The sequence below is a fragment of the Plecotus auritus genome, assembly GCF_963455305.1.
Source record: "Plecotus auritus genome assembly, chromosome: 8".
NCBI classification, from domain to species: Eukaryota; Metazoa; Chordata; class Mammalia; order Chiroptera; family Vespertilionidae; genus Plecotus; species Plecotus auritus.
The window spans coordinates 111,670,897-111,682,532 of record NC_137782.1 but is presented as its reverse complement, the minus strand read 5'-3'; the positions used below and the strand labels follow the sequence as shown (position 1 = coordinate 111,682,532).

General features: G+C 49.9%; 1 protein-coding gene across 1 annotated transcript in view; it reads right to left on the bottom strand.

Annotated features, from left to right (window-relative positions):
* Window positions 1-1,103: 1,103 nt before the first annotated feature.
* The window catches only part of SNRNP200 (small nuclear ribonucleoprotein U5 subunit 200), a 41,956-nt gene continuing 31,423 nt past the window's right edge, over window positions 1,104-11,636 (bottom strand). Inside the window, exons 28-45 of the mRNA XM_080685746.1 lie at window positions 11,372-11,561; window positions 11,038-11,211; window positions 9,732-9,892; window positions 9,191-9,418; window positions 8,683-8,874; window positions 8,419-8,597; window positions 8,048-8,199; window positions 6,929-7,037; window positions 5,660-5,768; window positions 5,046-5,235; window positions 4,786-4,950; window positions 4,476-4,597; window positions 4,114-4,257; window positions 3,837-4,013; window positions 3,397-3,557; window positions 3,214-3,295; window positions 1,623-1,715; window positions 1,104-1,523 (exon numbers count right to left, since the gene is read on the bottom strand). Of these exons, the coding sequence (XP_080541872.1) occupies window positions 1,380-1,523; window positions 1,623-1,715; window positions 3,214-3,295; window positions 3,397-3,557; window positions 3,837-4,013; window positions 4,114-4,257; window positions 4,476-4,597; window positions 4,786-4,950; window positions 5,046-5,235; window positions 5,660-5,768; window positions 6,929-7,037; window positions 8,048-8,199; window positions 8,419-8,597; window positions 8,683-8,874; window positions 9,191-9,418; window positions 9,732-9,892; window positions 11,038-11,211; window positions 11,372-11,561 (2,772 nt within the window). The 3' untranslated portion in view covers window positions 1,104-1,379. The remainder of the gene's footprint in view (window positions 1,524-1,622; window positions 1,716-3,213; window positions 3,296-3,396; window positions 3,558-3,836; window positions 4,014-4,113; window positions 4,258-4,475; window positions 4,598-4,785; window positions 4,951-5,045; window positions 5,236-5,659; window positions 5,769-6,928; window positions 7,038-8,047; window positions 8,200-8,418; window positions 8,598-8,682; window positions 8,875-9,190; window positions 9,419-9,731; window positions 9,893-11,037; window positions 11,212-11,371; window positions 11,562-11,636) is intronic.

Here is an 11,636-nt window from a genome sequence, read left to right as displayed (position 1 = left end):
ACATTTGGAAGATCTGCCTGATTCAGTGAATCAGCATTTTCCAAACGATTAATGCATGATGTTACAGAATCACTCATGGGTAAGAGGTAAGAGAGACTGTGGGTCTTAACAAACTCATTGATAAGGTTTCAGATTCCACAATCCACCTAAGAAACTATCACTTATGGAGTCTCACTACAGCATCGAATAGCCACAATTTCCTGAACTGGCCATAAAAACTTCCTTTTCAACTGCTTATGTGGATCAAGTCAGCTTTACCTCAACTTAATAACAATTGAAGCAACTACAAGAATCCCCGTCTTCTATTAAATCAGACAGGAATGAGATTTTTAAAAATGTCACAGGCCACTCTTCTCCCTGGATTTGCTTTGGAAGTAATGTTTTTATTGATTTTAGAGAGGAAGAGAGAGAAAAACATCAATCGGTTACCTCCCTCCCGCACCCTCACCAGGGACTGACCCACATGTGCCCTGACCAGGAATCAAACCGGTGACACGTGCACAGGACGATGCTCAACCTCAAACAGCCACACTGACCAGGGCTGTTTTTATTTTTAATATAGTAAATTATAAATGGATAATAAACTCTTTGGGGTTCTTAATTTTTATAGTGTAAAGGGTTCCTAAAACCTAAGGAATTACTCTAGAGAATCATCTAATTTTATGCAGTTGCAGAAGGCAAGAATTTGAAGTAGAAAGCCTGCAGATCTGGATCACAGTATCAGTGTACCCAGTTGGTACATTTCAATCCCTCCTGTGCTGCCTCCTTGGGGAGTAGGGGAGGCAGGCGAGTGTCTATACAGATCTTGAGAAATTTCTAGCCTAGGATCTGTCCCTGCAGCTGTATTAGTTCCTGCAGTGGTGGTGATATCCAGGTAATGAGATGGGGGCAGGAATACTGACTAGAGAGAAGTTACCTAACCCCTCCTCCTCCACACTGGCTGAAATGGCTGCCTATGACAGCCCAACAAATGGCTGCCTATGACAGCCTTGTCCTCCATAAGTATTCTAAGCAAGTTCAGTGGTTAAAAAATATATATATTTTTGGCCATGGGCCTTAGGTTAGCAAAAGGAAATTTAATTTGGAATCACTGGGACAACAAATGGTTTCTCCAACTTATTTTATTAGAATGTTTAATTCTATAACCAAAGAACTACCAAGAACATGCATAAAAATGCTGTATAGTTTATGCTTGATAGCTACACGACACCTGCAGACACTGGATCCAAAGTTTGGATGGCACGGTAGCAAGAAGAAAACGAGGTGGGCTGGGACGGCACCTGCGTTGACTGCCAGTTCTTGCAGCCAACAGACCTGGTCTCCATAGCTGCAATCCCATTCAACTGTACAAGTTTCAACTCTATGCAAAACCTCTGCACTCAATCCGAGTCGCTGTCTGTCTCAGCTTCTTTCACATCCACACTGAATTTGTATTCCTGGTCACATCCCATGTAAGCGTCGCTCATGAAGTACAGAGTGTAGTTGTGGGCACCAGTGGCCGGGGCCACGAAGTCAAGCTTCACCTAGAGAGAGCAGGCAGGAATCAGGGTGAGCAGGACACAAGAAGAGTGCTCCCGCCTGCCTGTCTGTCTCAGAAAAATGCTGGGCCACTGGATACTCACCTTGGCCTTCTGCTGCAGGGTCAGCCTCTTGATGGAGATGAGGCTATTGGACTTGGCATCTCCGATCACCACCCACCAGCCTTCTTCACGTTTCTGCAGTGACCAAAAGCCAAGAATTTCAGCACATAAAACTTGACAGCTATGCAATACTTTCAACAATAAAGACTTTAAAAAATAAAATAAAATGAAACGTGACAGCCATATGAGACCATGAGAATGGTTACAAAAGTAGGAAAACAAAAACCAGATAGAAAGCTTTCTAAAATTTCCTCCTGAAATATAATTTGATAAAACTAAAATTGAGTTCATTTGCGATACCTTGTAACAGTTTTAAAATCTAAGTAGCAAATGGACTCATTTTTTTGGTTCTGGCCCTTGTCCATTCAGTACTTGCCCCTGCATCCAAGATTCCACTGTCAGAGATCGAGACCCTCTGGCCTGGCAGCCTTGAGCTCTTCAGACACCCCTTTAAGGCACATGTGCCAGACTGACACGTAAACGGGGAGAGGAGTCTGCCACAGAGAGCATCTATCAAGACACCTGCTGCCACTCCACTGTGAGGAAGCGCAAGAATTCTAGATCCCAGCATCATTCCTCAGAGCGTATTAAACCAGTTTGTAAAATTAAACTTAGTATATCTGGTTTCTGCTTTTAATCTTTAAAAGCACATCCTAGCCCTAGCTGGTTTGGTTCAGTGGCATCAGCCTGCAGACTGTAGGGTCCTGGGTTCAATTTTGGTCAAGGGCACATGCCTGGGTTGTGGGCTCAATCCCCAGTAGGGGGTGTGCGGGAGGCAGCCAATCAATGATTCTTTCTCATCATTGATGTTTCTACCTCTCTCTCCCTCTCCCTTCCTCTATCAAATCAATAATAAATTTTTAAAAAAACACATCCTGGAACCATTTAATTCATTTAATTTAAGGTTAAAGACAAATGTGTTTTAACAATCACAGATTGGCAAGACTGTTCAACTGCTGTTTTTTAACAATGACCAGTCATCTACACTGTCTTAAAGCAAAAAAAATCAATGGCCCTAGAGATTTGGCTTAGTGGATAGAGCATCGGCCTGCGGACTAAAGCGTCCCAGGTTCCATTCCAGTCAAGGGCATGTACCATGGTGGGGCGCGTGCAGGAGGCAACCAATCAATATGTCCCTCTCACATCGATGTTTCTGTCTCTCCCCCTCCTTTTAAAAAGAAAAGCAATTGCCGAAACCGGTTTGGCTCAGTGGATAGAGCATCAGCCTGCGGACTGAGAGGTCCCAGGTTCGATTCCGGTCAAGGGCATGTACCTTGGTTGCGGGCACGTCCCCAGTGGGGGGTGTGCAGGAGGCAGCTGATCGATGTTTCTCTCTCATCGATGTTTCTAATTCTCTATCCCTCTCCCTTCCTCTCTGTAAAAAATCAATAAAATATATTAAAAAAAAAAAAAGAAAAGCAATGTCCCCAAGATTAATTCTCAGTCTATGATTCATGACTTCATTATTACTCTAAACGTCTCCCCCAGTGACAGTGCACCCTTGTACTCTGACTCTACCAGTGGACAAACGGCCTCCAGTAGACATCTGGAAAAGCCAGCTACCAGGACGTACCTGTGGGAAGAGAGGCGCAATCACGGGGCCTGTGACTTCCTCCTCTCGCTCCAGCTGTACCAGCACAACAACAGGCCCGCCACTGGTGGGGAGAAAAGCAGGGTAGCACATCAGCACCAGGACAGTGGAATCACAGCACATCAGCAGGAACCCCAGGGCAGGGCACCTGGCCCTCTGACTCACCTGCGGATGCCGTCCTTATCCACCACCTCGTAAGAGAGCTCAATATTAGGGTAGCGGTTGCAGAAGCGGGCCACGTCCGCCATCTGGCCGTCAGACAGCTGAAGCAGCGCATTTCGCTCTTCATCCTCCATCTCCATGATGTCGAAAACACTCTCCACTCCCTGCAGTGGGCATCCAGAGGTCGGGAAGAGAGAACACTTGCTAACAACAAATAAAACGGCTCCAAGTGGCTGCTAATTCCCATCCTACCCTGTCAGACACCTACAGACATGGCTTCAGACAGAGCACAGACGCATGAGTCAGGCTCTCTAGCATCTCAGTATATAGCACCTTCAGAGAAACCAGACAGAACTAGAAGTCTACCCTCCTGTGACTCACCCCCCCACCCCAAGTCCAGGACACTCAGCTCTCAGGCTCAGCCAGGTCTTGACCCAGCTCACCTTGTCTGTGCAGCGTTTGATGTGCTCTGAGGTGAAGTGTGGCAGCTGCTTCAGGTATGAGTCCTTGGACCACATGGCTTGGGTGACCATCTGGGCCAGTTCCATGGCTGCCAGGGCAGGACTGAGCCACCCATTGCTGGACAGGACATCCACACAGGCCTGGATGAGCCGGATTGCCTGCATGGGATAGGAGCACAAGAGCAGGTAGGGTTGAAACTGTTCCTTCACAGGCCCATGCGGGCCCTCCTGACCACGCCCACAATGGCACCGACTCTACCTTGCTGAGGATCTCCTCGGTATCTGACTGTAGCTCAGCACTCAGCTGCATGCGGGACAGGTGAGCCTGCAGGAGCAGGTTGGTCTTGACATGTGGGTCATTAAACTTAGGGTTGTTCAGCTTGTGTGGGACCTTCTGAGCCAACTGGAAAGCACAAGAAAAATAGCCGGCGATAAACAAGTGCCTCAGCCTGAGACCAGCTCTCAGGCCCAAGGCACCATCCATCTCAGGCTCACAATCCTTCAAAACTCAGAGGGTGGCAGTGGAGGTGGGTGATGGGGGCATGGTGGGATTTTCCTGTATTGACAGATCTGTGTGCTCTGGGCACATGGGCCATTCTCCTGAAGCCAAGGTGTCCTCACCTGCCGCAGGAGGTTGTCCTCATGGTGCCGGATGGGAATGTTCTCGTACTCAGCCGCATTGGAGATGATCTCGATGAGCCCCCGCACCTTGGTCTTGGCATTCAGGGACATGCTGAAGAGCTCTGACAGACACAAGATTTGGGAGGAGTCAAAAGCAGCAGAAAGGAGCAGGGAGAAGAATTCATGGCCTGGGCACCTCTGCCCTGGCCTGGAGTATGTCCCTCTAACAGACTCTGTCACTAGAAGCCTGTCATCTCCTCCCGGGTAGCTGCACCCCTTCGACAGACAGCAGCCTTTGCCGGCCCCTCACCAATGGTTGTGTAGTTGATGTAATAGTAAGCAGCGATCATGCCCAGGTTCAGAGGTGCCACGTCCATCTCGTCCTCTATGCTGATGCACTTGGACTGCTCCAGGTCACTCAGGGTCTGCTCCACCAGCTCTGACAAGTGGTCAGACAGGTGGCGGTGGGAGATGCCTGTGAAGGAGAGTGGTTGGTGAGCAGTTGCAGGGAGACGGCCAGCGAGGGTTGAGAAAACCACAAAAGGACAGTGTGCTCCAAGGTGTGCTGACCCTGCAGGTTGTAATAGTTGGGGTTCTGTGTCATGCGGCGGTACAGAAAGGTCCAGGTGAGGTAGTCCACGGCATCCTGCTTGTTCTCAATGGTCTTGGTGACAATCTCAGCATTGAAGTGGTCATGCATGCAGTGGTCCAGGTGAGACTCCACTGGCAAGGGCTCATATAAGAACTTCTTGAAGAAGTCCTGTGGGTTGGGAGGGGAGATAGTACTAGTCAATGACACCCTGGTCACAAAGAAGAGATGGACCTTGTGTGACAGACACAGCCAACACCAAAATGGAGGAAAGCAGCTGCAAACAAGTGAGCTAAGTCTACACCAGGAACGTTTGCCTGTTCCCACTGGCATCAGCGGTTATTTTCACAACGGGACAGGATACACGGAGTTGTGCAGGCTGAGCAGCACAGGAAAAAGAAGGAACCAGCCAGATGAAGACCATGGACACAACAAGAGCACCAAAAACAAAAGGCTACGAAATTCCCTGGGGCTGAAAGGCTTATTACAAAGCAAAGTGGACAACAACAGAAGCAGTTGACAGAAAGAATGGAGTAACTAAAACCTCCATGAGAAGAGGAAAGCCTGTGTTCTGATGTCCTGAGCCAAAACTAACCTTTTTGGAGCCCTGGCACATGATGACACAGCGCCCCTCGTCATCCTGCAGAGGTCGGTTGGCATGCCCCACCATCTGAAGCACGTCATAGATGGGGTAGTCCACGTACCTGGTGAGAGAGGGGACAGAGGCACAGTGCATCAACACAGGGACCGCACAGGAGGCTGTGCCTCCCTGACGTCAGAATAAAATGTAAACATGGGGAGACATGGGCACGTCACAGCAAACACGGGGTTTATGACTTTCTGTGCTGAGGCACCAGTTTCACTTGCAGTTTTCAAGTTTAAGAGTTGTGACTTTCGCCGAAACCGGTTTGGCTCAGTGGATAGAGCGTCGGCCTGCGGACTCAAGGGTCCCGGGTTCGATTCCGGTCAAGGGCATGTACCTTGGTTGCGGGCACATCCCCAGTGGGAGGTGTGCAGGAGGCAGCTGATCGATGTTTCTCTCTCATCGATGTTTCTAGCTCTCTATCCCTCTCCCTTCCTCTCTGTAAAATATCAATAAAATATATTTAAAAAAAAAAAATTTAAAGAGTTGTGACTTTGTTGCTCAGGGTCCTTGGTTCAAAGCTACAAACCATTTAATGGCAAAAGCAAAGTAACTTCCTAATAAAAGAGCACATATGTAAGTCAAGCTGCCCAAACTTAACAGCTGTGTATTTCTTAAGTTATCAAGTCACCTGACTTAAGTCCAAGCTTACAAGTAGGTTCAGACATTAAAAGTAAAACTCATTTCAAAAGTAATCTGCATTTTAGGAAATACTATTATGGAGTTAAATTATCTGAGCTTTTTCTGAGAAAAATCAAATCTTCTACTTCTTGTCACCCCAAGAGTATGTGACCTGGACTAAAAGTCACTTTCCCAATCTACAGAACAGGTTTAACTACATAATCCCTAAGGTTTCTTCTGGCTCAAACTCTCTGGTTCTCCTTTTTCTTTTTCTGTTTTTTTTTTTTTTTAAGAAAGATATAACAAACTGTTTAATACACTAATGACTACAATCATAAATTTCAAATAGATGTTATAAAACTGTGTTGTATCATGATCCCTGGTTCTCCTCTTACTGCAACATGGGAGGATGGCTGTAAGAGCCAATGTGAGCCTACGTTCTGAGACTGAAAACTCTCCCCAAAACCAGGCTGAACTGGAACTCAGCTGGCTGCTGATTGCCCAAACACTTTTCCTCCGTAACAATTAGTTTCTGGATTTGCAGGTGTTATGTCCATTTTACGAAAGGCTCCCCTTAGCGCAGAGCACAGCGGGACTCACGCGTGAATCTTGCCATTGTAGTATTGGGTGTCCATGATGATCACCAGGTGGGCGGCCACACTCATGCCCCAGCAGAGACTCCGAGAGGCTACCACCACCTGGATGGCCCCTGAGCAGAGGGGAGGAGAAGACTGAGTGCAGGGCTCTCTGGCTGAGGCAGGGGTTTACCTTGTTTCAGAAACCAGAGCAAAGCTTGCTGGGAACAAGGTCTGATGTGACTAAAAAGGTAGTTGCAGTACTAGTTGCAGTACTACAGGAGGTGGCTCCATGACAGCGTCACCTGCTTAAAGGACTATCCTAGAAGCAAGGACGTAATCCTGGAACAAGATTCCCAGCCCAGGGAAAGCTAAGCTTAGACGCCTGCCTGACTGGCCCTGCTCACTGGAAAATGCCAACTCAACCATGGGCTGGCTCAGTCGATGGCAGCAAAACTGAGCTGAGTATGCCCCAAACCAGACAGACTCAAGGGCTTCAATCTGGTAAGAAGCTATTCTGGTAGGACCATCTCCCCTGCAGCTCCACCACTGCCAAAATGGTAATACCATTTACACATTTCTGAGGTCTGACGACCTTGGTAAGTCTGATGTCCATGAGAAACCAGGTATAGAGGCTAAAGGGCCGGTCTAGAAAACCAGGTTCTGAAATGATATAGTCTTCTGTGTCTCCTTGTTGTCTCTCTAGCAAGTAGGGATAGCATCTATCCCACCGACATGACAAGATTATTGGGGGAATTGAATGCAATATCAGATTCAATAAACAGTGTAGTACTTTGAAAATGACTAGTGTGCTGCAGGGAACTAGCACCCACGCCCTGGAGTTGAAAGCAGACCAGCGTGGCCAGATTGGCTCAGTGGTTGACCATCGACCTATGAAACAGGAGGTCACAGTTCAATTCCTGGTCAGGGCACATGCCCAGGCTATAGGCTTGATCCCCAGCGGGGGCTGGGGGAGGGCGTGCAGGAGACAGCCGATTAAGGATTCTATCTCATCATTGATGCGTCTCTCTCTCTCCCCTCCCCCTTACTCTCTGAAATCAATAATATTTAAAAAAAAAAAAAAAGCAGACCACCTGCACATTCTGGTGATGATACTCTCACTCTGAGCCACCGGGCTTCTCACCTGAGCTGAAGAGCTGCTCCACCAGGCGCCGCTCCATGGGGCTGAGCCCCTCGTGCAGGTAGCCCACCCCGTTCAACAGCGTCTCCCTGAGCGTGTTGTTGCTCAGCTTCTCCAGGTACGGGATCAGGTCCTTCTCAGTGCAGTGCAAGAACCTGGGCGGCATCAACACTGGCTCAGTTCGAGAGGTTCCGGCCCCACAAACACCCTCCACTGTGCAGTCATCCAACCCCTAGCCAGAGGAGGGCTAACTCCACCCTCATAAAAAGACCACCCTTTAGGATGGGCCAACCTCCCATGACCCATCTTCCCTTGGCCCCACCCACAGAAGCCAGGCAGACAAGAGGAAGTGGACAGAGCCCAGCCCTGCCCACCTCTGCCTCTGGATGTCCGCTGCACACGTGCTGAGGATGTCGATTGCAGTGAGGCGGGTCTGCTTGCGGGAGGGCACAAAAACGATGACAGGCTTCTTGGGCGAGTGCTTGGTGATTGCATGGTACACGGGCTTGGCCATGGACAGCAGGCGAGTCTGTGTGTGGCTGATGTTAAAGCCCTGGGGAAGAAGGAAAAGAGACAGAGGTTACAAGACCTGGCACTCTGCACAGGAGGCCTCGAGGAACGGGAAGAGCGGGTCCTACCTGGATGTGCAGCTCCAAGGGCACAGGGCGCACATTCGGGTGGAAGTTGAAAGTGGACGTGGCGCTGCACCCCAGCCAGTGGGCCACATCCTTAGCATTTGAGAGCGAGGAGCTAAGTGCCACAATGCGAATAGGCCGCTCAATCTGGGAGGAGATATAGCGCATCCGGGAGCAGATCACTTCCAAGACAGGCTGGGAGAGAGGACAGAGGGAGGAGTGGTCACTTCAGGCCCAGGTGCCACCCTCGGCCCTGAGTTACCCTTTGTGCACAGCCCAATGCCCTCAAAATGATGTCCTAGTTCCTCCTCTGACTAGGGCTCTTCCACAGCAGCTAATCTCTACTAAGATTGCCACAAAAAGTCTCACACCATTTCTTTGAAATAAGGTGACAACAAGAGTCCTCCTGGGAAAATGTCCTAGTCCCTGACCTCAGATTCAAACATAAGGCCCAATGCCAAGGTCATTTGGCCAGTCGCAGCCCACTGTGTGCTGCAAGGTCAGGCCATACCCCATTCTCGCCCCCGATGAGGTGGACCTCGTCCACCACGAAGAGGTTGATGTTCTGGACGTTCTTGCGCTGCTTCCAGCGCCGAGAGAGGATGTCCCACTTCTCAGGGGTACTGATGATGATGTTGCCTTTGCCCAGAAGCTTGAGGTCTGTGCTGGTCTCGCCTGTCAGGAGCACCACCTTCTTGCTGAGCCGGTCCTGGAACTTCTCGTACCAGTCCATGTACACCTGGCAGGCAGGAAGAGGGGGCCAGAAAATGTGAGGCCCAGCCGGGCAATTGTTTCTGTATTATGAGAAAAAAACGGAGGAGCCAAAGGGAGAGACGTGTTGCTCGGTAGCTCCTGAGCTACTTTATAACCCACACCAACTTTTAAGCAATGGGACGCTGCTTTTCAGTTCACAGACTGAAGGAATGACCAAGAAAAAGCAAATGGTCCGGCCCCAAATAACCCTACAGATTTCGGGCTTTAAAGAAGCTTGACCTGGACTCACAGATGGAGACAGCTACTGGGAAGCGCAGAGGTGACGGCCCATTGCTTACCTGCTCTGCCAGCGCCTCCATGGGGGTAATGTAGACACAGCGCCCCTCCGAGCTCTGCAGCAGCATGCGCAGGATGGCGAACTCCGCACAGATTGTCTTCCCGCTGCCAGTGGGTGCTCCCACAAACACATTGTCATCACTGTTGTACACTGTGTTAAACACTGCAAACCAACAGAGCAGCACCGTGAAACCCACCCAGGAGGAGATGCAGAGCGCTCATCATACAGAGTCAGCAGGAGCTCTGAGGAGTGACGGGATGCAGCCCCTCCCCACAGTCGGGCTGCCTGTCAGTCCCCTCAAAGGTCTCCCTCCCACACAGAAGGAAGGGGGGGGCGGTCAAGATCAAGAGTTCTGGTCCCATGCCCAGCCAACGTGGTTCAGCAGTTGAGCATCGACCTATGAACCAGTAAGTCTCCATTCGATTCCCGGTCAGGACACATGCCTGGGTAGCGGGCTCCATCCACGTGTGGCACGTGCAGGAGGCAGCTGATCAATGATTCTCTCTCATTACTGATGTTTCTATCTCTCTCTCCCTCTCCCTTACTCTGAAGTCAGTAAAAATAAAAATAAAGTAAAATGAGTTCTGGACCCAGGGAGACTTGTAGGACAAAAGCAGAAGCAAAGCAGGCCGAGTCTCCTTCTCTGCCTCATAGCTGGTCTTCTCAGAGCCCAGACACAGAGCAAAAGGGCCCTGGCTGCCTTTCTCTACCTCCGATGCTCTCACGTTTCCTAGAAACAGTCCAATGTGGAAAGAAGGAAATAGCCAAACCCCGGAATCGACACTGGGTGAACATTCAAGTCCTGTTTATTAGCTCATTCAACTGGGTATCTCTCTGCCTCAGTTTCCCCATCTGTCAAATAGGACACTGACAGCAATATCTCACATAGTAAATCCCTCATAGTGTTAGTGGGAGAAACAAAAACGTCCGTGATGCCCTCAGAGCACAAGCAGGTTCTATGGACGCCTGGTATCCAAAGTGATAAAGGGGAGGCCTCAGTCAACACTGGACAACGGCCAATACTTGAGTGTCAGGGGCAGGCAGCCTCCTGAGCTTGAGAAACGACAATGCACCATGACTGATGAGACCCTTTCCCACCAACCCTCCTCAGTGAGACACGCAAAGAAGCAAAGCAAATCTACCCAACAAGGACTTAGAGGGGGGAGGGGCGAGGGGCAATGGGTGTGCTCCTTCAGCCGGCGCTGATGGACTGCCATGCCAACTAAGACCTGAGCACACTTCCCTTCTGGCCCAGATGACATCTCTCAGTGGCCTTGCCAGGCCTTCAGGGGAACCAACACACCTACCTTGGGTCTGGATGGGGTTGAAGAAAGGAAATTTATCTTGGTAAAGGCTCTCGAAGGCACTGTTTCTCAAAGCAGACACGGGCAAGGGCTGCAGGTCTAAAAGTTCAGTGGGAGGTGGGTACTTTTCTGGCAGGATCAGGTGTCGGAAGGAGACAGGAAGCTGGGTCTCACAAGCTGCCAGGAGAAAAAGCAGGCAGTCCTCTTCACCTAACAGCTCCAGATCCCCTCCGGGCACCCTGGAACCCCAGGCAGCATGTGCTCTCCCCCAGCCAGCTCATTCCTACAACCACCCTGGGAGGGCCTGTCCCTAGGGGGCTGTGCAGAGGGCACTCACAGAGCCAGCGGTCAGACACCACACGGATGAAATACTGAGGGGGCAGTGGTTCAAAGACAGGCACAAAGAACGTAATGAGGTGCTCATCCTGGGCATACTTGGCCTTGAGTAGAAAATACTCATGGTGCAGTATCACCTCACTGTCCACATCCTCCACCAGAATCCAGAATGCCTCGGACGAACCATGGACCTGAAAGCATGCACAAGCAGAAGGAACGTGAGCAGCACCTCTAAGCTAGCTCTCCTCAAATCACGCTGAAGCCAG